At 56.5% G+C, this 27,141-nt stretch overlaps 1 protein-coding gene across 3 annotated transcripts in view; it reads right to left on the bottom strand.

Moving 5' to 3' along the window:
* Positions 1-1,895: 1,895 nt before the first annotated feature.
* The window catches only part of NOVA2 (NOVA alternative splicing regulator 2), a 43,113-nt gene continuing 17,867 nt past the window's right edge, over positions 1,896-27,141 (bottom strand). For 2 of the 3 annotated variants that reach the window (XM_005283741.4, XM_008173992.4), the window contains exons 3-4: positions 15,805-15,971; positions 1,896-12,074 (exon numbers count right to left, since the gene is read on the bottom strand). In XM_005283741.4, the coding sequence (XP_005283798.1) occupies positions 11,058-12,074; positions 15,805-15,971 (1,184 nt within the window). In that variant the 3' untranslated portion in view covers positions 1,896-11,057. The remainder of the gene's footprint in view (positions 12,075-15,804; positions 15,972-27,141) is intronic. The other variant, XR_010593531.1, reaches the window with a different exon arrangement.

Genomic DNA, 27,141 nt, shown 5'->3' with positions numbered 1-27,141 from the left:
GTGACACCCCCTCGGGAGCCCATGCTCTCCTTGTTCCAGCCTGGGGGGCGGCCGTGCCAGACACGCCCCCACTTCCCAGGTGAGACTGGAACCAGCTATCCCAGCCCACCACTGCCCATTGCTTCTAATTGCCACCCTGAGCCTCCCCAACGCACGCAAGCATCAGCGATGACTTCCGCCCGCCCCTGCCCAGAGAAGGGAAGTGACTTGGTACCGTCACATGGGGAGTCGGTGGCAGAACTGGGAAAGAACCCAGGAGTCCTGGCTCCCAGCCCCCTGCTCTTACCACTAGACCCCCCTCTTCTCTCTCAGAGCTGGGGAGAGAAGCCAAGGAGTTCTGCCTCCCTGGTCTGTGCTTTAACCACCAGGCTGCCCCTCCCTCTGGGCACCTGTAGGGGGGGCTGCTGAGTGAGCTTGGAGCATGGCTCCTCTCTGCTCTGTCCCAAGGGGCACTGGTGCCCTGGGTTTCCAGCAGTGTGTGTGCAGGCGGAGGGATGTGGGGGACACAAAAGGCCAGGGCGGGGGTGGGGACTGAAGCCCTGATCAGGGCACCCCACGCAGGGACGTGCCTGGCTGTGTTGTGGCCAGAGCCATGGGGATGGCACCGAAGCACAGAGCCACCCGCCTTGCGCTCTCAGAGCCCAGCCCTGCAGCTGAAAACCCACCTCTCTGTCTGGGCAAAACCAGCTGGGGGGCGGAGTCCTCAGCCCAGGCCGAGACAGCAGGCGACAAACCCCAGCCCCAGAGCAGGCAGCCGTGACAGGGGTTCCATGGGCACACGGCTGGGAGCAAGGGCAGGGGCGGGTTGCCCTGCTGCTGTCTGGAATCTGTTGTTGCTGAGCTGAGGAGGGAGCCAGCCGGTGTCAATTGGCCATAGCTCCATTGGAGTCAATGGGCCAGATCCCAGCTGGTGTCAATGGGCCATAGTTCCATTGGAGTCAATGGGCCAGATCCCAGCTAGTGTCAATCGGCCGTAGCTCCATTGGAGTCAATGGGCCAGATCCCAGCTGGTGTCAATGGGCCATAGTTCCATTGGAGTCAATGGGCCAGATCCCAGCTGGTGTCAATCGTCGGTAGCTCCGTTGGAGTCAATGACCAGATTCCAGCTGGTGTCAATTGGCCGTAGCTCCATTGGAGTCGTGGGGGGGGGGGCACATCCCAGCTGGTGTCAATGGGCCATAGCGCCGTTGGAGTCAATGGGCCAGATCCCAGCTGGGGTCAATGGGCCATAGCGCCGTTGGAGTCAATGGGCCAGATCCCAGCTGGTGTCAATGGGCCATAGCGCCGTTGGAGTCAATGGGCCAGATCCCAGCTGGGGTCAATGGGCCATAGCACCGTTGGAGTCAATGGGCCAGATCCCAGCTGGTGTCAATGGGCCATAGCGCCGTTGGAGTCAATGGGCCAGATCCCAGCTGGGGTCAATGGGCCATAGCGCCGTTGGAGTCAATGGGCCAGATCCCAGCTGGTGTCAATGGGCCATAGCACCGTTGGAGTCAATGGACCAGATCCCAGCTGGGGTCAATGGGCCATAGCACCGTTGGAGTCAATGGGCCAGATCCCAGCTGGTGTCAATCGGCACCAATTCATCTACTTCACTGGCACTCTGCTGATTCCCGCCCATGGAGGATCTGGCCTAGAGTCCTCAATACGTCACCAATCAGCAGCACGAAACACTTTGATCAATCTGTCCCAGAGTGTTACCAATACCACTGTGGGGCTTTGCCCCTCCCCACTGTCTACCTCTGCTCCCTCTGCCCCCTCCCACCCAGTGGCATCCTGGCCTGGGATGGGGCTCCAATTCCCCCCCACCCTCCAACCCTGCCAGCCTCGCTCCATTAGTAATGGGTTAAAAGTGTCGTGAAATGCAAAGAAAAAACGACAACAGAAGACGGAAGTGATGCCGTGAATGAACATTTATCATGACAGAAATGAGTTAATAGTATTAAGCACTAAAAATGCTGACTCCACTAAGCACAAGTTAATACACAACTTTACACACACAAACCTACCGGAACACTCAGATTTCGCTACTTAGCCATGGTAATGGAGGTCTTGGCTCTTTAAAACAATGACATATAGTCTCGACCCTTCCCTTTAGCAGATCACCCCCCCTCCCACCCCCCACCCATGCCCAGAAAAAAAAATAATAAAGAATGATTTAAATAAATAGGTCGTTAAAGAGAGAGTCAATGGAGAGGGAGAAAAAATGACCAGAGGCTGTTTCATAAAACGTGCTGGGCTTGGAGAGTTCCAGAATTCTTCTGCTGTGGGGCCGGGGAAGCGATCAACTGTCTCCCTGGGACGGGCGTTGCCATCCAAGAAAAATTCAGGGAGTTGAAGGCCAGAAGAGATCATAGATCTCAGGCCCTTCACTTTCACATAACTTGCATTTGACTTTGACTTAAGCATCTAGATCTGGCCGTTGTTTGGGTGCTGAAATGGCTATTGGGGTCGTGACCCGGTCGCCGAAACCTCTCTGCTTCCCCCTGTTCTATCCACTAAACCCCGCTGCCCTCCTAGGGGCAGCAGATCCCCGGACACCTGGCTTCCTGTGCCCACTCTTCTAGTGCCTACGCTATCCTAACTCCCGGAGCTGGGAACAGACCCCAAAAGTCCTGACTCCCAGCCCACTCAAACCACCCACTTTCGGTGCAGGAAATGCGTCAGCAAGGCCTGCCCGGTTTCGTCCCTGCCTCATCTCGCTTCCCCATCCCCTTGAGAAGAAACGAGAGCAGCTATTCTTCCTGGGTCTCCGGCCTTCCCCAGAATAAATACACCAGCCTCAGCTGGGACCTGTCAACACAGCCACCTGGGCATCAGTAGAACCGTTGGATTCACCCTAGCTGCGAAGCTGGTTTAGTGATGCACCAGGGAGCTAAAGAATTTCATCTGTTCAGAGACACCCCTCTAGCTGACCTCAGGGCTGCGTGTCAGTCCATTTGCAATGGCTGGATGCAGGAACGGCCGTGGGGCTGACAGTTAGGGTCACAGGCCAAACTTCCTTTCCCTCGGCAGCCTCTCTCTCTCTGAGACAGCTTCGCCCCACACTCGCCGTCCAAGCACCAACATTTTTATGCACCAGCTCCTCTTGGACGTCGAACACAAAATGTTTCCCCCTCTGACAATTGAACAAAACGGAGTATTTACAATGAAGCAATGAGATTAAAGGGAAGGGGGGAAAAAAAACATTCCCCACCCCACATCCCTGGGAAAAATGAGATGATCTCTGATCGTCCAGGTTAATAGCCAACGTGCGGCCATTCAACAGTCTTTGCTTCGCTTCCTTTCTATATCTATAGCTCTAGAAAGAGAATTATCAGATATAGAATTGCTTTGTTGGTCTTTTTAACATGGAAGATGGGGGGGATCCAGAAAACAGATTTGATGGACACAGAAAAGGGGGGTGGGGAGGAGTGGGGCATTAAAAAGTTCAAGATGAGGGTGGGGTGGAGGTCAGAAGTTCAGGAGACGGTGGTTGGAAACAGGATGGCTCTCCGCAGCAGCGACAAAAATTCGAGATGAATCCCGTTCAGATGAGGCAGAGTTTGGTGACAGGTTGTCTCTGAAAAGCAACCAGCTTAGAAATGTTCTCGATGCACAGAAGATGAGTGTGGATTTAGAAAAGCAGTCCCGAGGTAGCCGGCTACTGTGTCTTTAGTCCCTCGCTGATTAGCTTTTTGATATATAGATATATATAGTTGGCCTATATATATTTATAGAGATTTGTGTGTTGCGAGTGTGTCTGAACTCATCGATGTGTATGGAGGGGTGCTCCGAATGGATGTCCGGACAGAAATTAAAAGGGAGTTAGGATGATCGGGAACTGCTTGGCACTGGAGAGAGGAGGCAGGAGAGACAAACACAGAGATCGGGGACAGAGGTGTTGGTGCCTCCTTCTGCTCTGGTCAATATCACGTTCTGGGAGATCAAACAGTGACATGGTAAATGCGAGGGAACAGGTACTGGTGAGCAAATGGAAACAAGACAGGGGTGTCTGTCCCCCCCCTCCCAGCTGAGATCCTGCACTCCCCCCACCCCCGGGGCACGTGGTACACTCCCAGAGAGATGCCGTGTCCTAAAGAGTTCACGCACAGCACAAGGGGACCCGGATCGGGCTCAGAGCAAATCCCACCCGCTTCCCCACCAACTCCCGCCCCTCCTGTTTGAGTCTCAGACTTTATTGCCTTTAAATACAAGAGGGGTGGGGAAGGGAGGGCGCCGGGGCTCAGCAAATCAGATTCGCCCTCCTGCCCCGAGAGCGCCCCCCACGTTCCGCTGAGGGTGGAGGCCGGGGAGAGCGGGGACAGCCTGGCTCTGCCTCCACCGCTGCTGCCCTTCCAAGCAGGATGGGGAAGAGGAAAGACGACTTCCATTTGGCACTGCGAAGGCTCCCGGAGCCGGAATGGGGTGGGGGAGAAGCGGGTCCAGGAGGGAACCATCACATTCAAGAACCGCTGCTGTTTAGATGGGGGGAAGGGTGGGAAAAGGGAGAGGGGGCCCACAACCAGGCCGGGCCCAGCCCCAGTCCCTGGCTGGCACTCCGGCCTGGGAGGGACCTGGGGAGGAAGAGATGGCTTCTGCACCAGTTGGGCAGGGAGCTGATCTCCCCAAAGCCCCCCACATGCCAATGGGGAATTGGGATCTTCCCCTCCCCCTCCGCCCCCCACAGTCCTGGCTTTGATGCACGCGGAGGCATCGGGACTAGATAAAGCCTAAACTAGAGGGGCTGGAGGGGCCTGCTGGCTGGGTGAGCACCCCATGCGTGGCAGGCAGGCCAGCTCTCCCGCTTCCAAGCAGCCCCCGGCCAGCACCGACGGCAGCCCCAGGTTGATTTCCAAGGGCCCCTCACTCATCTCCCCGACCCATAAATTCCAGCCTCTGCCGCCCTCCTCCGGTCCCCGCGCCCTTGAGCCACCCAAGTTAAGAGTGGCCCCGACTCCCCTCCGGTAGCTCAACACCCCGGGTGAAGGTGCAGCCCGCCGAATGCAGCCCTTGCCCCCACCTCCTGTGCCACAAGACAGCAGCAGGGCCGGGGGGACGGGATACAAGACACTGCATTGGCGTCCCCTGGAGCCGCAAGGCGGGACGCCACGGGGCCAGCAAACCGTTGTCGATGGAGATGTCTCACTTCCTAGTCGCTGAGGCGATAGCCCAGAGACCTGGGCCCAGGTTGCCGAAGGGCTTTAGGCACCTAACGATGCAGATAGGTGTCTAAAGCCCTTGGGCAACCTGGCCCTAGGACTCTCTCTTTTAGTTTATTATGCTATTTTTTTTATTATTTTATTTAATTTTCTTTAAAAGCCGCTAAGAAAGGACCCAGGGTTCAGATCCACTAACATGATCTATCGTTTACGTCTCTTTTTCTATTTTATTTTTTTCCCTTTTTTAATTTTTTTTTAAATCTTGTAGAACATCTAAAAACTTCATTCCCCCCCCCCCTTTAATAGCTGCATGTTCTCTATAAATAAAAAGTTTGGCACTTCAAAAAAACGGTCGGGTCTTTTTCAGATAGATGCCGCATAGGGAACGGATCCCCTCAGGAATGGCCTGGAATACTCCATATTAGCCCCAAGATGCTACACCTTGCTGCAGTATTTTGGGGCGTCCTGGTGAACACTAGTATTTTCTAAGGGTTTGCTTTGCGCAATAAATACCACCTAGTTTTTGTATAGCCCATTACTTCTGTAGAGCTCAAAGTGCTCTGCAGAAGAGGTCGCTACCTTTATGCCCATTATACTAATGGGGAAACTGAGGCACAGGGCTGGGACGCCCAATGTCCCCCAGCAGGCCAAGCTGGGAACAGAACCCAGTTCTACTCCAATTCTCTACCCGTTCGGCCTCACTGCCTTTACTGATGAGCCACAAACACTCCAGTATTTGAGTAACAACCCTGTCAAATGCTGCACCTTGAAACAATGTTACTACAACATTTTGAGAGCTTCCTGGTGAGTGCTGGAGTAATGATTTGCAAGAGGAGTTTTTAGGAGGGCATCTTACAACATTCTACAGGAATGACCCCAAAATACACCAGTATCATTGATGAATAGCGGAGTATAACAGTAGGCTTATAGCATTCTGTTGGTGATCCCAAACACTACAGCACTGTCGGGTACAATTCATAGTAATGTTACTGCAGCATTTTGCTGGGTTAATGAACAATGCTACAGTATTTTTAGAAGCGTCTCCTAGCACTGTACAGGGAGGATCCAAAATACTCCAGCGTTGTAGAGTAATAGTCTGAATATGACGCCTTTCATAGTAACATTGCTGCAGTATTTGGGGTGAGCTTGGTGAATGCTGTAGTATTTTTGATTCAGGTAGCCTAGCATTCATCCAAAACACCATGGCACTGTAAAGTGTTAGCCCCAAATGCCACATCTCACTCTAGGTTAGCTCCAACAGCGGGGGCGGGGAGGAAATGTTGTGTAAATTTCACTGGGATTTGGAAAATTTGGAAGGTATTTTTGTCCCGTCACATTTGAAAACTGACAGATTTTTCATCTTCCTAATTGCCCGGGTAGTTTTTTTAATAGTAGCAGCCGCCGTCTTTCTGTTCTGTGTCCATGGCAGATCTGGTCCACGACTGGGACTCCCAGATGCTACCATCATACACCTAATAGTAATAAAAACGTACAGCGCCTGGCACAAGGGGGTCCTGGGCCCCAACTGGGCTCTACATCTAATAACAATAATAATAATTTTTGGTATTTTTTTTAAATATGGGCAAGTTCAGGAAAATACCTTTTTGATGTTGCCTAATCTATTCCACCTTGCGAGGAAGCTGGTCAATCCAAAGGGGCTGGATGAAAACATGGCAAGTCAAAATTCGGGGGGGGGGGGGTTCGTGAAAAGTATCTTTAGAAAAATTTCCCCCAAAATTAGACATGTCAAGCAAACCCAAATGGTTTTGTGTTAAGAACTTAAAAATAACTCCCATTTTTCGTTCTAACCAACTGCGACTAATTCTATTTATTCCAGTATTTGGGACAGTACTGTATTGAAGAATGCTGGAACGTTTCACTTTACAAAGGTATCCTTCTAGCCTGCTACAACAGTGACTGAAAGCTCAGGTTAATGCTATTGAAGTACTTAAGCCTATTACCGGAGCATTTTTGGACGGGTGCCTGTAGGAAAACACTCTGGATTATCGTAGTGTTACTGAAGTATTTCGGGGTGTTGTAGTATTATAGGGTATTGGTGTCGTTCTTTTATTCGGGTATCTTTCTGAAAACATTACCGGTTATCGTAGCGTTACTGGGGTGGTGTTACTGTGGTGTTTTCGGATATGGCGGTAGTCTTTTTAACGAGGATGCCATGTTAAAAACACCCCAGAATTGTATTACCCAGCAATGGGGTAGGTTTTCCAGAATAGCCTTGGGCCACCGGAGTAGTTTTGGGGTTAAATCGGGTAATCCCTCTGTGAGCTGGTGTTGCCCCTTTGCAGCCCTGCTCTGACCTTGGCATTTCCAGTGAGGGCTGTCCCAGGCACTCTATGCAGGCATGTATCGAAAAAGACAGACAAATATTTTGGCACAAAAACCACCTCCCGAGCCCTCCTCCCGCCTCCCTTTGCAAAGTTTGATATGCAACACCCCCGTCATAGGCTACAGCAGCACGTTTTGTTCGACACAAAAGATCCCAGAACCATTCGGGACGCTCCCACAGCTGGCAGGAATGGGCGGAGCTCCCCACGGGGGCGGAGCAAGGCCTGTTGACCCCAGCGCAGGATCTGGCCCGACCCATGTAAAAGGGCCGGCTCTCCTGGCCCTGCCTCTCTGCCTCTCATCTCACCTCCGAGATTCAGTGCAAGATGCTACTTAAATATTGCTTCCTTTTTAGTAGTAAATATTTTCACATTTGTTTTGTTCCCTAGTTTAAAAGGTTACAAACCCCCCCTCCCTCAGCCCCCCCGGCTAACGAATGGAAAATGATTGATCTCTGCTAGCTAACATGCAGGCCCCACCCCCCCACCGCCCACATCCTAGACCCACCGCTAGCCCCTTCCCCTGAGTCTGTCCCCAATTCCTGTCCAACCATCTACCTGCTGGAGCAACGTGGACACGGCTGCCCTCTCGGTGCCTCTTATGCACCTTCCCGGTGAGCTCTGGAGCCTGCAAAGGGCCATGCAAAGCAAACCCGCCTGTGCCCAGGCTGACGGCCAGCTGGGGGTCAGGAAGAGATTCTCCTTCCCAGGGTAAAATATTGCACAAATCCACAGCTCGCCCCTGGGGTGGGGGGTGAATGGACGGTGTCACATTGGGAGGGGGCTCCTTTGGGCTCTGGGGTGGGGGCGTTATGGGGTAAGTGCCAGTGTCAGGTAGGGAGGATAATGGGATAAGTGCCGATGCTAACTGGGGTTGGGGGGGGGTGACAGGGTCAGATGGGGAGGGGTCCCTAGGGCGGGGGAGGCAATGGGGTTCCTGCAGGGGTCAGACGGGGGGAGGGGTCTTCTAGGGGCTGTGATTGCATTGGGACCTATGAAGCGCTTAAGCCGACGGCCCGTCCCCCCAGGCACAGGGGCCCGGCTCTGGTGGGGTCTCTCCGAGCACGGCACTGGCGCAGAGCCGCTCACCCCCACCACCCGCCGCCGGTGATATGCTCATTTCACTCCCGCCTCTTCCAATGCTCGTGAGTAACCCTCCAATAACAAACCCGCCCCGGGATCACAAACAACCCTACAATAACAAGCCAGGGTATACAACTCAGGGCTCCTGAACAACCCTACAATAACAAGCCAGGGTATATAACCCAGGGCTCCTGAGCAACCCTACAATAACACACCAATGGAAGAAGCCTGACACACAGGAGCAACATTACACTAACAAGCCAGCCTGTTCAGCCAAAAAGCTTCCGAAGGATCCTGCAATAACAAGCCAGTGCAGACAGGGGTGGAGGCGGGTGGAAAGGAAAACATCCCTGTTTCCAGAAGCCCTGGAGGGCCCTGGCAAAAGCGGGGCATTAACAAGGGGTCAGCTGTAAACACAGTGTGGAGAATGGCCCCACGGATTTGATCACAGAACGGCTACCGGATACCCTGGCACTAGCCCAGGGGCTACTGGGCCTGACCCCAGTGCTAGCCCAGGGGCTAATGGATACCCTGGCACTAGCCCAGGGGCTACTGGGCCTGACCCCAGTGCTAGCCCAGGGGCTAATGGATACCCCGGCACTAGCCCAGGGCCACTGGGCATCCGGCTCTCACGGACTGCCCTGAGTCGCTGATATGTTGAACCAGGGCCTTTCCACGCTGCCCACAGGCTGCGCTGCCAGCAGGGGGAGCCCTTGGCTGGCTCAAGGTGATAATACTGCTTGAGGCATCAAAGAGATCCTGGGGGAGGCAGGGGTGGGGTGGGGTGGGGGTTTCTAAGGAAGAGGGAGAGGAGCCATGTCCCTTCCCTGGAGCAACGGGGCCAGTCGTGAGGTCCACGGCTTGAGAAGATACCGATATCCACCCCCGAGGCTGAGAAAATAGCCATCGTCCCAGCCGGGCTTTAATACTGAGTGGTAGCTGCCTAGTGCTTCACTTTCTTGGCCATGCCAACCGCCCGGGGCCTGTGCGAGCGGCGGCGATGGCTGGGTTCCCTGCCCCGTCGCTGCTCCGGCGGGACGGGCTCCACCGCTCGCGTTCCCTGGGGGTGTGGGGGGAGAGATTCCTCCCTAGATGGATGTGACACCAGCATTTACAGAACAGCCCCGAAGGAAAATAAAACCACACCCGGACGGTTTGGCCCCGTCTGTCACAGGAAGCAGGCTATGACATCACAGGAAGCAGTCTATGACATCACAGGAAGCAGCCTGACGTGCCTCAGGCAGGCGTTTACACCACAGCAAGTAGCCTCCTACACCACAGGAAGTATCATACTACATCACTGATAGACACTTGTGATGTCACAGGAAGTAGCCTATCACATCACAAGAAATAGCCTCCTCCACCACAAGAAGTAGCATACCACATCACTGATAGATGCTTGTGATGTCACAGGAAGTAGCCTATGACATCACAAGAAGTAGCCTCCTACACCATAAGAAGTAGCATACTACATCACTGGTAGACACTTGTAGTGCCACAGGAAGTAGCCTATGACATCACAGGAAGTAGCCCCCTACGCCACATTACATCACAGACCACCATGCATGCTGTCACAGCTTCATGTTCTGCTCCTTATCTCCCCACCCTCCAATCATCCGGTCTGGCAGACATTGCCGAGCGAGATGACAAAACCCAGCCCTGTGGCTACGCCATGGACAGACTCCCACCCCCACTCCCCACGGGGACAGCGCAGCCACCTTTCCAGTTACGCACCTAGAGATATTTTTAAAACATGTTGCTTTCTTTCTGGAGGAAGAGGGGGAGTGTGTCCCCCCACTTTTGCTGAAGATATGAATAACTACCCCCCCAGCCCACAAAAACCACCCCCAATCCTAACTTAACACCCCCCTCCCACCCCGAGTTCAACACAATTTGACTATCTACACGCCGAAAATAAAACGCATCAGTGAAATGCCGCGTCACAGCTTAAGTTCAATAAGACCCAGCTACAGAGGGGGCATGTGGGGGATTTACGGCAACTGTGGCTCACGCCAAGACCCCGTTCCCCACCCCCCGTCGTCTCAACATGGGTCCAGATCAGCGCCAATCACCCCTCCCCCAATTATGGATCAAAATCCAATTCCCCCCCCCCCAGTCTTACGTGGATGCACTCCCCAAAGTGCGATCTGCTCCCTGAATAGAGAGAGCAGGGGGTGGGGGAGGTCTGGCTGGGGGGGGGGCCAGAAAGAAAGGAAATAAAGAGAAAATTTGACCCATTTTCTTTTTCTATTAAAAAAAAAGAAGTGCAATATATACATATCAGACAGAACGCACGGCAAGGTCCGCGGGCCGATCCGGAGATCGCGTCTGGATCGGAGCTGGTCATTAGATTGGGGGGGAACCCCTCCCTACTGGAGGGGATGCATGTTTGGGGGCGTGCGGGGGATGGGCAGGGTGGGGGAGAGGGGCCTGTTTGTTTGTTTGTTTGACGTTTAAAATGGATTTCTCCCTTTGGTGACTCCCTCCGGCCCTACCCTACTTTCTGCGGGTTGGTGGCTCGCACCCCCTGCTCGTACGTCACTCGCTGGCTGATGAGGTACTGGGCGGCCTGCGTGGCTGCCGGCGTGCCGGTGATGGTGACTTTACGGTTCCTGGTGCCAGGGATAAACTCTCCCTTTTTGGAGATCTGGATCCGGGCGCCCGTCAGCTCCTGATACTCCACCAGCGTCTTGCCCCCTTTGCCCAAGATGGCCCCCACCAGATTCTCTGGCACCGCGATCTCCACCATATCCTTGGCACTCTCCACTAACTTCTCCGTGGCCAGGAAGGAGCTGGCCACCAGCGGCGAGGCTGTGCCCAGGTAGCCGTTGGCCGCCCCGGTGGCGGCCGCCAGGGAGCCCAAGGTGAAGGCCCCCACAGCGCCGGCTGGCGTGCTGGTGCTAGCGGAGGCATCGCTGGCATAGGAGGCCAGGAGGTTGGCGGCAGCGGCCGCGGCAGGATTGGCGCCAGCCGCCACGGCGGCCAGCACGCCAGAGGCGGCGGCAGAATTGAGCCCCAGCCCCAGGGAGTTGGTGTTGTATCCGTAACTGGCCAAGGTGTTGAGGGCCGTGCTGATGGCCAGCAGGTCGCTGCCGGAGAAGCCCGGCAGGGCCGCCGGGAAGGCCCCGACGCCGGCCAGGCTGGTGTGTCCCAGCAGGCCCGAGGCGGTGGCGGCGGCGGCGGCGGCCGGCAGCACGTCCGTGGAGTTGGCGTAGGGCGAGCCGGTGGGGTTGGAGTTGGCCACGGGGCCGGTGATGTTGGCGTAGCTGATGTTCAGGCAGCTGCTGCTCTGTGGGTCCTCCTGGATTTTCTGCACGATGATGTCCACTGCCTTGCGGATCTGCTCGGGCTCCCCGCTGACCGTCACCACCCGCTCCTGCAGGTTGATGCCCTCCGGCTTCTGGCTCAGCTGCACCCAGGCCCCCGACTGCTCCATGATGGCCTTCACCGTGGCACCCCCTTTGCCGATGATCAGCCCAGCTGTGCTGTTGGGGACGATCAGCTTGGCCTGCCGAGGGGAAGAGACGGGGGGGGAGGGTTAGTGGGGGGGGGGGATGAGCTCCAGCAGCTTCCATTGCCTTTCGCCAATGCCGAGCTGCAGCCCCCTCTGGGGTGGGGTGTAGGGCTATTTATACAGGGACCCCCCAGTGCTGAGCTCAGCCCCCTCTGGGGTTCCATATGACATACAAGGATCACCCGTCCCCCGCTCCCTGCAGCACATCCCCTAGCGCCGCGTGGAGACAAGCGTGCTCCAGTCTCCACAGAGGGGCCACTCAGAGAGCTGGGCGACTCCCAGCGACACGTGGGCTGAGCTGGGAAGGGGTGCTGCCCAGACACTGCTGGCCGGAGCTGGGTTCCCCTTCAGCACCATGGAGAGCAGTGACAGCATCCAGCACACCCAGAGTTCGCTACACCCAGCCCTAGGCACACCCAGAGCTCAGTACACCCAGCACCCTGCACACCCAGAGCGTGGTACACCCAGAGCTCGGTGCACCCAACCCTAGGCACACCCAGCCCTAGGCACACTCAGAGCTCGGTACACCCAGCATCCAGCACACCCAGAGAGTGGTACACCCAGAGCTCAGTGCACCCAGCCCTAGGTACAACCCAGGCCTAAGAGGGGGTCAGGGAAGGGCTGGGGCATGATCTTGGCCTGGAGGGCCTCAATCAGGCTGTCCTTGGGCCCTTCCCAGACTGGCCACCTGCAGTGACACAGCCTGGGGCTAGGGGCAGACCAGGGGGCTCTGCCTGGGAAGGGAGGAGGATGCAGCCTCCCCACCCTATTACATAACCGCAGCCCAGGAGCAAAGGAAAACACCACAGCGACTTAGCCGAGAAAATCTCTTGCGTAACAAGCTCTGATGCAGGCCCCGACCCCGCTGTCGGGCCAGACTAACCCACAGGAGAGAGCTGCAGCTTGGCTCTGCCGGTGCCCCTCAGCCCTGACCCGCAGCCATAAGCGCTGACTCCGTGGGTGCTCCGATCAGCGTTTCCCCCTCCCTCTCCGCGCCTCCCACCTGCAGCAATCAGCTGTTTCAAGGCATGCAGGAGGCTGGGGGGGAGGAATGATGACGTGGCACAGGGTGAGCCATGTCCCCAGGGGCCCAAAGGGGCAAGAGACCCGCACCTCATCCTGTTCAACAGGAGATTTCTTGGGAGATTTTAGCAACCCTGGCTTCTCCCAGCAGGGGGCACTGTGGGGAGCGGGGCAGGAGCCGGCTGTGGGGGGAGCTCCCGGCTCCTCCAGCCCCAGCCTCTCCCAGCAGGGGGCGCTGTGGGGAGCGGCACAGAAGTGTGCCGGGCAGAGGGAGGTGTCAGACTCATTCCCGCCCTGTTTCTTTGACACAGTCAGGAAAGTCAAGTGAGCCCTTGTTGCCTTTGAAGCAGCCAGGCCTGGGCGGGGGTGAGGGTGCCGACCCGGTGCCCCCACAGCTCCATCCCTGGCAAGGGACTTCCCAGGATGACCTGTGCTGTGGGGAGAGATCGGGGGGGTGGGGGAGAGGCTGCAGGCTGTGATCAGACCTAGTCCCCAGCGGACAGGAGGGACAACAGGATGCAGGTGACTAGGGCAAAGGGGCCTCGGGGAGCGAGGACATGGGCAGTGTCAATCCCCTTTCCCTGGGGGGAGGGGAAGGGGAGTTAAAGCCAAGAGTCAGGATTAGAACCCAGGCGTCCTGACTCCCAGGCCCCCTGCTCTAACCCAAGAGAGCCCGTCCCCTCCCAGAGCTGGGAAAGAACCCAGGAGTCCTGACTCCCAGGCCCCCTGCTCTAACCCAAGAGAGCCCGTCCCCTCCCAGAGCTGGGATAGAACCCAGGAGTCCTGACTCCCAGGCCCCCTGCTCTAACGCAAGAGAGCCCGTCCCCTCCCAGAGCTGGGGAGCGAACCCAGGCATCCTGGTCCCCAGTCCCTGGTCCTAACCCATAGAATTCCCACCTTGCTACAATCCTGTTGACCCCGGGGGCTGGGCTTGTGTATCTGGGGAAACAGACCAGAATAGCTATTGCCCTTGCGGGAGGAATGGCCTGGAGGGGACGACCCCGCCCCCCCCCCCCCCCCCGCCCGGGGGGAACGGACTGAGAGGATGTTCCCCTCTCGGCCCCATGGGGATGGACAGGGTGGGCCAAAGGAGACATGAAGTCATCTCTTTCTTCTTGGGAATGACAAATGCTGTCCCGAGGGGACCCCGGCGTCCGGGCAAAGGCCACCACGTGGGCCCCAGTCTGGACATGGCTCATCCTCGCACGGGATGGTGTCACATGAGGACCTTAAGGGAGGGGGTGAGGATTGGGGAGAGTCTATTGGGGCCTTTGTGACCAACGGGGATGCTGGACCAGACCCCTGGACCCGATCCTGAATCACAACCCGGGCCCGGGGCTCCTCCCCTCCTGTAGCTCTGCCAGTGCCTCTCTATCCAGACCCGCAGACCCCTGCTAGCCCAGCCCTGGGCTCCCCCCCACCTCTGCTGGTGCCCCTCAATCCCAACCCACTGCCCCAGCCCAGCACTGCCCCCACCTCTCCCAGTTCTGCCGGTGTCCCTCAATCCTGACCCGCAGCCTGCCACTATCCCAGCCCTGGGCGTTCCTTTCTCCCAACCCGCAGTCCCTGGCTATCCCAGAATGCAGCAAATTCCCTATTCAAAAAGAGACCCAACCAACTCACTTCATGTGTGGCCAGAGGCAGGCTCTGAACCCAGAACCCCAGCGAGGGAGGTTGGGGGGGATGGACTGTGAAACTCCACTTGCCCCCCAGCAATCTCTGCACTAACCCCTGGGCAGTGTTGCCCTAGCCCCACGCTACAGCGTCCCAGAGACCTCAAGGCCTTTGTGGCTGCTGATGGCTAATAGGTGTGTTACAGCCCCTGCACATTACAATGGGTGTGCAGGAGGGTGTGTACCGCCCCTGCTGAGGGCAGTGTGTGCTGCTGACAGCCCCAGTGTGGTGACACTGGGAAGCGCTATCTGGGATCTGGGGAGCTCAGGACAATCACAGGGACTGCCCGAGTCCAGCCTCCCTCGCAGAGTCCTGGCTGCTCCCTGGGGGCATAGGCGGATTAAGGTTTCCCGGGGCCCTCGGCCAGAGCAAGTGGGGGACCCCTGCCAACCCCTTCTGCCTGCGGTCCCACCCCCGTTCCGCCCCTTCCACCTGCAGCCCCGCCCATGGCCCCACCCCTTTCTGTCTCTCCCCTGGGCCCCGCCCCTGGTCCACCCAGGGTCCCCCCATTCTGCCCCCGCACTGTGGCCCCACAACCTGTTTGCTCCTTTCTGCCCTCCCCCCAAGACTGGAGAAGCTCTGTCTCCCTGCTATGGCTCAGGGCCGCAACAGGGAGTGAGAGCTCCCCCAGCCCTGAGGCCGTGGCAGGGAGCGAGTGCTCCTCCAGTCCCGGGGCCGCAGCCGGGTCTGGGCACTGGGGCTTCCCCCACCACCCCCGGTGCTTCTGTGGGGGACCAGGGTCGGGGCGCTGGGGCTTCTCCTGCCCTGCCTGCCCAGTGTTTCTTCCAGGGATGGGGTTAGGGTGCTGGGGGCTTCCCCTGCCACCCCGCAGCTTCTGCCAGGGAGTGGGTTCGGGGAACTGGGGCTTCCCCCACCCCGCCCGGCAGCCTGGGCTCGGGGCTTCCGCTGCCTGGCAACGGATTTTTTCCAGGGGCCCCCCAGTTGGCCGGGGCCCCTGGGCACGGGCTCCGTTGGCCCAGTGGCTAATCCACCACTGCCTGGGAGTGTCCAGTCCCCCGGATCTCACCTGCTTGGCGCGGTCCGGGTTCATGGTGGTCTGCGGCTGCAGGATGTTGACGGACTCCGGCTTCACCACGGACTGGGGGATCTCACGCACCTTCTCGGCGATGAAGTTGTGGACGGCGTTGAGGGCCTCGGCTGTGCCCTGCACGAGGCACACCCGCTCTGTGGTGCCTGGGGAGGGGAGAGCATGGGCAGGTTAGCACCCAGAGTTCTGGGCACAGAGGGCACCAAGCTGGAGAGGGATGCGCTGATGTGAGCTTACAGGGAGGGAGCGTGCAAAAGGGGAGAACAACTGACACCAAAGGGGTGAGTGTGCAAAAGGGAAGTGAGTGTGTAAGGGAACTGAGACCAAAGGAATGGGGGTGATGGAGGAAGGTGAGTGTGCAAGACGAGAGGAAGTGTGTAAGCGAGCAACAATTGATGCCAGAGGAATGAGTGTGCGAGTGGGTGTGCAGGGGACAACGGATTGCAGAGGGAAAAGTGTGCACGCAGGCATGAGGAGGATGCGGGTGTAAGAGGAGGAGTGAGTGTGCCAGCAGGTGTATTTACACCTAGGTCTTGACCAGCCACCACTGCCTTGGCCTCCCTTTGCCCACCTGTTGCCTGCGTCCCATCCCTCTCCAACCCCCCCCCCCCCCCCGCTCCAGAGTGGCCCAGCATGGCACATAGAGGGTTAACGCGCACCAGACATGCCCCGCCAGCTGCTGCCTGTTTAAAGCCAACAGCTGGCAGGGCTGCCAACGAGGGCCCCGTTGCTCCCCTCCGGGACCCTGACCATGGGACAGGGCTGGTGTCAGCCCCCACAGGGAAGGGAGTTCTTAGCACCCCCCATCTCCCTTGAATGCCAGCCTTTCACCTCCACCCTGTGACCTCTCCTGTCGGCTGATGGGGAAACTGAGGGCGGTTGGGACTTGCCCTCCCCAAGGTCACACACTGAGCCTGTGGCAGGGCTGGGGATCGAACCCAGGAGTCCTGATGCCCAGCCCCCCGCCCCTTTTAACCACTAGATTCCACTCCCCACCCAGAGCCGGGGGAGACCCCTGGCGCTCCCCCTTTAGCTTAGGGTCTAGGGCTTTGGGGCTGGGGATTCTGGGTGCAATCGCTGCAAAGCATTTGATCCCCATGGCAGGGAGGTTCATCCCCAGGGTGTGGGGTACAGCCCTGGGGAGCAAATGCCTCAGCTGGTGCCAGTGCTGTTGCATGGGGGAGCTGGGGGTGGGGAGAGGAGAGAGAGGGAGGGAAACCAAGGATTTTTGGTCTCTCTCCTTCCCCACAACATCCCCTTCCCCATGTCCCTGCTCCCCACCTCCCCCTTCCCCTTCCCCTCCCCTCCCCACGTCCCTCTCCTTGGCCAACATCCCCCTCTCCATATCCCTCCCCGCATCCCCTTCCCCTCTCTCTCCCTTCCCCACATCCCCCTTCCCAGCTCTCTCCTCCCCAGACCCCTCCTCTCCTTGCATCCCCTTCCCCCTCCCTATATCCCCCCTTCTCTTCCTCCTTCCTTCCCGCTACGTCCCCCCGCTCCTCCCAGTTTGCCCCTCCGCATGGCCCCACTCTCCCTCCTTCCCCACATCTCCCATCCCCCTCATTACCCCCGCCCCTCGCCATGCCCCCTCCCCCCGCCCGTTTTCCCCCCAACCTCCCCCCTCAGCTGCTGCCTCAACAAAACAGGCACAGCCGGGTTACCATGGCAACCTGCAGCGTTTTGGAACCCCCTCCCCCCCCCCAGCAGCCGTGATGGAGGCTTAAGGGCCTGTCGCCATGGCAACCGGCACCCCCTCATCTGCCATCCGCCGGTTACCTGGGCGATGAGGGACCCTTTGTCCCCAGCAATGAACTCCCCCATCCGGGGTGGGGTGAGAGGCCCCAGGCGGGAAGGGGAGGAGGAGAGTTGGCAGGGGGGCCCCAGTTGCCCCACAGCGAGGATTGAGGCCCAGCGCAGGGCCTGGCATCAGGGGCTCAAGGATCCCGGTGGGGGGGGGGCAGCGGGAGGCCCGGTCCCATCCCCCCATCCCCACACAGCATCAGAGGTTCGGAGAAGACAGGAGGGAAATGGGGGGAGGGCCCTGGATGAGTCACGGATCCTCAGGCTGGCTCAAAATGTAACCCCCTCCCCATCCTATGACCAACCCCGGCCTCTCCGAGCCAGCCAAACCCGTGACGCCATGGCCCACCCTTGACAACCACCGATGCTATGGCCCACCCTCGGAAACCACGGCCCATGGCAGACGCCCGCCTTCACCAACCACAACCCATGGCACCACAGCCCACCCTCACCAACCACGGCCCATGGCACCTCAGCCCACCCTGGCCAGACACTGACACTACGGCCTAGCCTGGCCAAACACAGCCCATGGCACGTGCCCACCCTCACCAACCATGGCCTATGGCACCATGGCGCACCCTTAACAGCCACTAACACCACGGACCACCCTCACGAACCATAGCCCCTGGCACCACTGCCTACCCTTGCCAACCACGACGCCATGGTCCATGCCCATTCTCACCAACCACAGCCCATGGCACCACGAACCACTCTCACCCTCACCAACCACGGCCCATGGCACCACGGCCCATCCTCACCAACCACCAACACCATGGCACCATAGCCCACCTTCACCAACCATGGCCCTCAGCCTACCCTCACCAACTACGATGCCATGGCCCACGCCCACTCTCGCCAACCACCAATGCATGCTCGCCAACCACAGCCCATAGCACCACGGCAGCACAGCCCATGCTCACCAAACCACAGGCCACGCTCAATAGACCATCAACACCACAGCCTGTGGCACCACAACCCACATGCACCAAACCACGGCCCACAGTACCGCAAACCTCCTTCACCACACCACACACCTCCCTCCCTGCAATCCACCGGCAGCACCAGAGCACAGACCACCAACCGCCACCAGCACTGCCCACCGCTCTCCCCAAAGCACCAACCCTACAAACCGCAACAGCCATCCACACACTACCGCAGGCCACTCCCACCAATGCACAAACCACCAGAGTCATCCCACATCTCTCAGTGGTTACAGCGGGGGGGTCGGGAGCAGGACTCCTGGGTTCTATCCCAGCTCTGGAAGGGGAGTGGGGTCTAGTGGTTAGAACAGGGGGCTAGGAGTCAGAACTCTTGGTTCTATCCTGGCTCTGGGAAGGGATTGGGGATCTAGTTGTTAGAGCACGGGGGGATGGGAGCCAGGACTCCTGGGTTCTATTCCCAGCTCTGGGAGTGGAGTGGGGTCTAGTGGTTAGTGCAGGGGGCTGGGAGTCAGGTCTCCTGGGTTCTATCCTGGCTCTGGGAGGGCAGTGGGATCTACTGGTTAGAGGCTGGGGGGGGGGGACGATGACAAGAGCCAGGACTCCTTGTTCTATCCCCAGCTCTGGGAGAGGAGTAGGTTTGGTGCAAGCAAGTCATGGCCCTCAGAGACTGAGCACAGGCTATGGAGACCAGAGTGGCTGAACTGAAGGAGCTGAGGGAGACAGAGAGGTACAGAGAGGAGATTTTCTGGGGCACAGCAGAGTGGGTCCCACCCCCAGTCTGTGCTGCTGAGGAGGAGGGAAGGCTCGGGGAAGGAGAGCATTAAGCTGGAGTGGAGGGATATGATCCCATCGTTGGGACCCTCCTTCCAGACACACTGAGGAGAGCCCTCCAGGGGAGGGGACCCCAGTTATTAGGAAGAGCCAGGTAATAGCAATGGGGGAGTCGATTGTTAAAAATATGGATAGTTGGGTTTGTGGTGACTGGGAGAACCGCATGGTGACTTGCCTGCTGGGCGTGAAGGCTGCAGAGCTCATGAGACATCTAGACAGACTTATGTGCCGTGCTGGGGAGGAGCCGGTGGTCGCGGTACATGTAGGTACCAGTGACACAGGGAAAGGTAGGAGAGAGATCCTGGAGGCCAAATTTAGGCTGCTAGGTAAGAGGTCCAGGAACTCTATGGTAGCTTTCTCTGAAATGCTTCCAGTTCCACGCACAGGGCCAGTTAGACAGGCAGAGATGCAGGGTCTCTGCCAATGCGCGGATGAGACAATGGTGTTGGGAGGAGGGGTTTAGGTTTATTAGGAACTGGGGAACCTTTTGGGAAAGGAAGAGCCTATACAAGGAAGGATGGGTTTCACCTAAAGCAAAACAGAACCAGATTGCTGGCGTGTAAAATCAGAAAGGTCATAGAGGCGTTTGTAAATTTGTCGGGAAGGCCGAAAGGTGCAGAGGAGCCCACGGCTCAGACAGAGACATCCCTTAGGGGAAGAGTAAAGAAGAGAGCGTAGAAGTTGGTAAAGTACAGGCAGGAACTGTAGAGAAACAGTCGAAGGAAAAAGAGACCCGTTCAATTACATCACAGGAAGGCAGACAACTAAATACTCACAAATTTTGTAAGTGCTTATATACAAATGTAAGAGGTTTAAATATTAAGATGCGTGAACTAGAGTGCTTGGTATTAAATGAGGAAATTGCTATAATAGGCATCACAGAAACGTGGTGGAACAATGATCAGTGGGATACGGTAATACCAAGGTACAAAATACATAGGAATGACAGAGTAGGTCGTGCTGGTCGGGGTGTGGCACCACTACATGTGAAAGAAAGCATAGAATCAAACACAGTAAAAATCTTCAATGAATTAAACTGAACCCTCAAATTTCTATGGCTAGAAATTCCATGCTTGGATAATAAGTGTGCAGCAGTAGGAATATCCTGCCGATCACCTGACCAGGATGGTGATGGTGACTGTGAAATGGTCAGGGAGATTAGAGAGGCTACAAAAATAGAAATCCCAATAATAATGGGGGATTTCAACTATCCCCATAGGGACTGGGTACATGTCAACTCCAGATGGGATGCAGAGATAAAATTTCTAGACACCATTGATGGCTGCTCCTTGGAGCAGCTAGTCCTGCCGGAACCAACAAGGGGAGAGACAATTCTTGATTTAGTCCTAAGTACCACACGGGGGCTGGTCCAAAAGGTGATTATAGCTGAACCCAGGGTTGGCCTTAGACCAAACGGCACCCCAGGCGAGGAGCATCTTTGGCACTCCCCTCCCCATTTGTTAAACTTTTGAATACCTTATTTTTATTGCGTTTGTAGCCCATTTCATGACTTTGATACACGATTTGCATGCCTGATTTATCCCTGTCCTAGAAGATGATAAATTTGGATGCTAGGATCTGTAAATCCATATTTATTCTACACAGGTCCAGAACATTCTGGGAGGCTAGTGAAAAATGAATCCACATACAGAATACCTGAGACGTGTCACTTCAAACATTCTAGTTTCCCTTTTGTCGCTAACAACAAAAACAGCACCCCGAGCCTGGCGCACCCCAAGTCCTGCACCCCAGGTAGACGCTTGGGTCTCCTGGCCCTAAATCTGGCCCTGGCTGAACTTGGTAACAGTGACCATAATGTAATTAAATTTAACAGCCTTGTAGGGGAGAAAATACCAAAGAAACCCGTCACAGTAGCATTTAACTTCAAAAAGGGGAACTGCGGAAAAATAAGGAAGCTTGTGAAACGGAACCTAAAACAGTCACAAGAGAGAAATGCCTGCAAACTGCAAGGAAACTATTTAAAAATACCATAATAGAGGCTCAACTTAAATGTATAACCCAAATTTAAAAAAAAGCAGTAGGATAACCACAAAAAACACACACCCTGGCTAAACAGCAGAGTGAAAGAAGCAGTTAGAGGCAAAGGGGCATCCTTTAAAAACTGGAAGTCAAATCCCTACAGAGGAAAATAGAAAGGCGCATAAACTCTGGCAAGTCAAGTATAAAAATGATGGTGAAGAGCAACGAGCCAAAAACCGTTTTTTCAAGTACATCAGAAGCAGGAAGCCTGCTGAACAATCAGTGGGTCCACTGGACGATGGAGGTGCTAAAGGAGCACTCAAGGAAGACAAGGTGTTCGTGGGACAACTAAGTGAATTCTTTGCATCGGTCTTTCACCGCAGAGGACATGAGGGAAATTCCCACACCTGAGCCATTCTTTTTACGTGACAAGCCTGAGGAACAGTCTCACTTTGAGGTGTCAGTAGAAGAGGTTTTAGAACAAATTGATAAATTAAAAAGTAACAAGTCACCAAAAACTAAAGTAATGCCCCCCTCCTTTTTTTTTTTAAGTTCCAGGGGAGATTCTGGCAATTACAGGCTGGTAAGCCTAACTTCGGTACCAGGCAAACTGGTTGAAACTATAGTAAAGAACAGAATTATCAGACACATAGATGAATCATAGAATCATAGGACTTAAGGACCTTGAGAGGTCATCCAGTCCTGTCTCTTGCACTCATAGCAGGACTAAGTATTATCTAGACTATCCCTGACAGGTGTTTGTCCAACCTGCTCTTAAAAATCTTCAATGATGGAGATTCCGCAACCTCCCTAGGCAATTTATTCCAGTGCTTAACTATCCTGACAGGAAGTTTTTCCTAATGTCCAACCTAAACCTCTCTTGCTGCAATTTAAGCCCGTCGCTTTTTATCCTATCCTCAGAGGTTAACAAGAACAATTGTTCTCCCTCCTCCTTGTAACAACTTTTTGTGCACTTGAAAACTGTTACCATGTCCCCACTCAGTCTTCTCTTCTCCAGACTAAACAAACCCAGTTCTTTCAATCTTCCCTCATAGGTCATGTTTTCTAGACCTTTAATCAGTTTTGTTGCTCTTCTCTGGACTTTCTCCAATTTTGTCCACTTCTTTCCTGAAATGTGGTGCCCAGAACTGGACACAATAGAGCAGTTGAGGCCTACATAATATCTCGGGGAAGAGTCAACACAGATTTTGTAAAGGGAAATCATGCCTCACCAATCTATTAGAATTCTCTGAGAGGGTCAACAAGCATGTGGACAAAGGTGATCCAGTGGATATAGTGTATTTAGGATGTCATGGGATAAGACGGAAGGTCCTCTCCAGGATTAGTAACTGGTTAAAAGACAGGAAACAAAGGGTAGGAATAAATGGTCAGTTTTCAGAATGGAGAGAGGTAACTAGTGGTGTCCCTCAGGGGTCTGTACTGGGACCTGTGCTGTTCAACATATTCATTAATGTTCTGGAAAAGGGGGTAAACAAGTGACAAAGTTTGCAGATGATGCAAAACTATTCAAGATAGGGTCCAAAGGTGATTATGAGGAGTTAGAAAGAGACCTCACTAAGCTGGGTGACTGGGCAACAAAATGGCAGATGAAATTCATTGTTGATCAATACAAAGTAATGCACATGGGAAAACATAATCCCAACTATACGTATAAAATGATGGGGTCTAAATTAGCTAGAGTTACCACTCAAGAAAGAGATCTTGGCGTCATTGTGGATATTTCTCTGAAAACATCCTCTCAATGTGCAGCGGCAGTCAAAAAAGCGAACAGAATGTTAGAAACCATTAGGAAAGGGATAGATAAGATAAAGATTATAATGCCTCTATATAAATCCATGGCATGCCCACACCTTGAATACTGCGTGCAGATCTGGTCGCTCCATCTCAATAAAGCTATATTAGAATTGGGAAAGGTAGAAAGAAGGGCAACAAAAATGATTAAGGATCTGGAACAACTTCCATGTGAGGAGAGATTAGAAAGATGGGGACTATTCAGCCTGGAAAAGAGACGAGTAAGGGGGGATACGATGGAGGTCTATAAAATCATGACTGGGGTGGAGAAAGTGAGTAAGGAAGTGTTATTTATTCCTTCCCATAACACAAGAAACAGGGATCATCCAATGAAATTAACAGGCAGCACATTTAAAACAAACATAAGGAAGTTCTTCTTCACATAGTGCACAGTTAACCTGTGGAACTCACTGCCAGGGGATGTTGTGAAGGCCAAAACTATAACTGGGTTAAAAAAGGAATGAGATAAGTTCCTGGAGGACAGGTCCAGCAATGACTGTTAGCCAAGATGTACAGGGACACAACCCCATGCTCTGGGTGTCCCTAAGCCTCTGACTGACAGAAGCTGGGACTGGACGACACGGGATGGATCACTCGATAATTGCCCTGTTCTGGTCATTCCCTCTGAAGTGTCTGGCACTGGCCACCTGGGCTATCTGGCCCATTGGTCTGACCCAGTCTGGCTTTTCTTACATTCTTATTGATGGGAGCAGGTGGGGCTGGGAGTCAGGACTCCTGGGTTCTAGTCCCACTTTCATCTAGAGATTGTATCCTTCCTCACTTCCTATCCGAAAGCACAGGGTTGCTGTTGGTTGTTAAACATCTGCTGTGTCCCACCCCAGAAGTGGCTGCAGTTGTGACCTCTTCCCCTGCCTCATGGTGGTGGGGGGGGGGGGGAGAGTTGTGGACTCCTCAAGGGGCACGAGGAAAGTTTTATGAACTGTTGGGGGCATCCATTCAACTGTCTGCCCATTGGGCAAGGTTCAGGAAGGCCCCCCTCAGCGCTCTTCCCCTTGCACCCCAGGATCAGGCTTCCCTGGATTGTGACAAAGCCCCACTGGCTTCCCTGAAAACAATAGGGCCTGTCCCAGCCAAGGCCTAATCAAGGCTGGATAAACAGGAAAGGGTGTGGTGAGTGCTGGCCCCAGGCCATGGGTTGGGGCAGAGGTCACAGGCAGTCGAATGGGGCGGGGGGGGGACTGTTCCTGGGAATCATTTTTGTCACCTCCTCTTGGTACCAGGTGCTTCTCCCTCCTGCTAACCTGGGGTTCCCCTGGAGGAGGAGGGTGGGATGGGGGGGGCACAATGGAGAGTTCCCAGGCAGGGGTGAATGATGGTCACTGGTTGCACAAGGGAGCGGAGGTGCGAGGGGGCACAAGGAGGGCAGGGTAGGAGGCAGGGCAGGTGTGGGAGGCAGGCGTGCAAGGGGACATGGCAGTTCCACAGGCTGGCACAAGATTCTGCAAGTGTGAGCAGGGCACGAGCATGTGTATGTGGAGGCTGTGCCAGTGCAACAGGTGGGAGGGGAGAGGTTTGGGGGCTTGTGCCAGGACAGAGCCGGGGGGATGGGGGCAGGTGAGTCCTAGGACAGAGCTGGGGTCCCAGGGCAGAGACGGGGAGTAGGGGCAGGGGGGTCCCAGGGCAGAGCCAGGGGGTCCCAGGGCAGAGCCAGGGGGTCCCAGGGCAGAGCCAGGGGGTAGGGGCAGGGGGGTCTCAGGACAGAGCTGGGGGAGGGGCAGGGGGTCCCAGGATAGAGCCAGGAGGCCGGGGGATCCCAGGACAGAGCCGAAGGGCAAGGACAAGGGGTCCCAGGACAGAGGTGGGGGATGGGGGATCCCAGGACAGAGCCAGGGGGCAGGGACAGTGGGTTACAGGACAGAGCTGGGGGGCAGGGACGGGGGTCCCAGGACAGAGCTGAGGTAGGAGCAGGGGAGGTCCCAGGACAGAACCAGGGGCAGGGACAGGGGGTGCCAGGACAGAACCAGGGGAGGGACAGGGGGGTCCCCGGACAGAGCCAGGCCGGGGGAGGGACACGGCGTCCCAGGACAGAGCCGGGGGCAGGGACAGGGGGTTCCAGGACAGAGCCGGGGGCAGGGACAGGGGGTGCCAGGACAGAGCCAGGGGAGGGACGGGGGGTCCCCGGACAGAGCCAGGCCGGGGGAGGGACACGGCGTCCCAGGACAGAGTCGGGGGCAGGGACAGGGGGTTCCAGGACAGAGCCGGGGGGGGGGGCAGGGGGTCCCAGGACAGAGCCGGGGGGGGCAGGGACAGGGGATCCCAGGACAGAGCCGGGGGGGGAAGGGGGTCCCAGGACAGAGCCGAGGGGGGGGCAGGGACAGGGGGTTCCAGGACAGAGCTGGGGGGCAGGGACAGGGGGTCCCAGGACAGAGCCGGGGGGGGGCAGGGACAGGGGGTCCCAGGACAGAGCCAGGGGAGGGGCAGGGGGTCCCAGGACAGAGCCGGGGGGGCAGGGACACGGGGTTCCAGGACAGAGCCGCAGGGCAGGGACAGGGGGTCCCAGGACAGTGCCGGAGGGCAGGGACAGGGGGTTCCAGGACAGAACAGGGGGGCAAGGATAGTGGGTTCCAGGACAGAGCTGGGGGGCAGGGGGTCCCTGGACAGAGCCAGGGGAGGGGAACGGGGTCCCAGGACAGAGCCGGGGGAGGGGCAGGGGGTCCCCGGACAGACCCAGGCCGGGGGAGGGACCAGCCCGCACAGCTCTGGCCTGACTTATCAAGGGGAGCATTTCCTGCCATTGAAGCCGTTTCCCTCCCAGCCTGGCCCAGCCCTGCCCAGTTTCCTGCTTCCTCCCCTCGCACTGCAGCTGGGGAGGCACCCAGGGCCCTGCTGCCTGCAGAGAGCCGCTGTGGTGGCCATGTGGCTCCCTCCTCCATCCCCAGGCCCCTGGGATCAGCCACACCAGCCCCTGCCCGCAGGTTAGGGGATCTCTCCCTCCCCTCCCTGGGAGCAGCCAGGGGGACCCTGCCATCCCTCTCCATGAGCCTTCCTGTGGCCTGGAACTGCCCCCTCCTCCCCCCCAGCCCCCGCAGGTATCCTGGGCAGGCCCGGCCGGGCGTTCAGCCAACAACTGAAGAAACGGGCACGGATAAGCAGCACTGCTAACCCCAACGGCACCAGTCAGACCCCGAAAATCGCCAGACTGGCTTACAAATCAGGAGATCCTTCCAAAAGATTTGCTTTTCCCCCTGCCTCCGCCCAGTGTGTGCGGGACTAGCCCAGGGCTGCCTCCTCTTGCATCTGTATGGGAAGGAAGATGCAAGGGCCCACGGGTACTTGCCCGCCCATGCCACAGGGCAGTCACTTGTTCCCATGCAGGACACTTTGCACCAGCGTGAAAAAGTCACTCGTCTCCCCTAAATGGTCCCCTGCCCCTGTTTGGAGGGGAGGGGGAACAACCGCATGGACCGTTAAAGACTCGCTCACTGATGAGGAACATTACGCATGGAGCTGCACAAAATCAATGAATGCCCCCAACCTTTGGTGGCCCTACTATTGCCTCCCATCCTGCTGCGCTCCTGCCGGAAGCCCTCTCTCACGACGGGGGGGATGCAGAGGAAGATTTTGGGACCCGCAAGGGCCAGCAGAGCCCCTGGCCTGGGGCTGACAGCGATGTTTAACTAAAGTTAAACCTCACTCATGTCAATTCGTGAGAGCTGGAATGTCTAGAGGTGACTCCCGTGAAGCCATTGCTAACTGGGGGAGAATAGACCCAGCCCCCCTGCCCTAACCACTAGACTACTTCTCCCCTCCCAGAGCCAGGGATAGAACCCAGGAGTCCTGGCACCCACTCAGGGTTGTCGCCCATCCAGCTTTTCCCAGGCTCATTGCTTTGTTGAGCTAGCTGTCCTGGGAAATCTGTCAGGGTCCTCAGTGCGTATGGACAGCTGTCCTGGCTCAGGACCATCCTACATGTACCTGAGATGTGGCAACC

This window comes from Chrysemys picta, chromosome 17, assembly GCF_011386835.1.
Source record: "Chrysemys picta bellii isolate R12L10 chromosome 17, ASM1138683v2, whole genome shotgun sequence".
NCBI classification, from domain to species: domain Eukaryota; kingdom Metazoa; phylum Chordata; order Testudines; family Emydidae; genus Chrysemys; species Chrysemys picta.
Note: the sequence above shows the minus strand (reverse complement) of the source record. Positions and strands in the feature narration are given on the sequence as shown.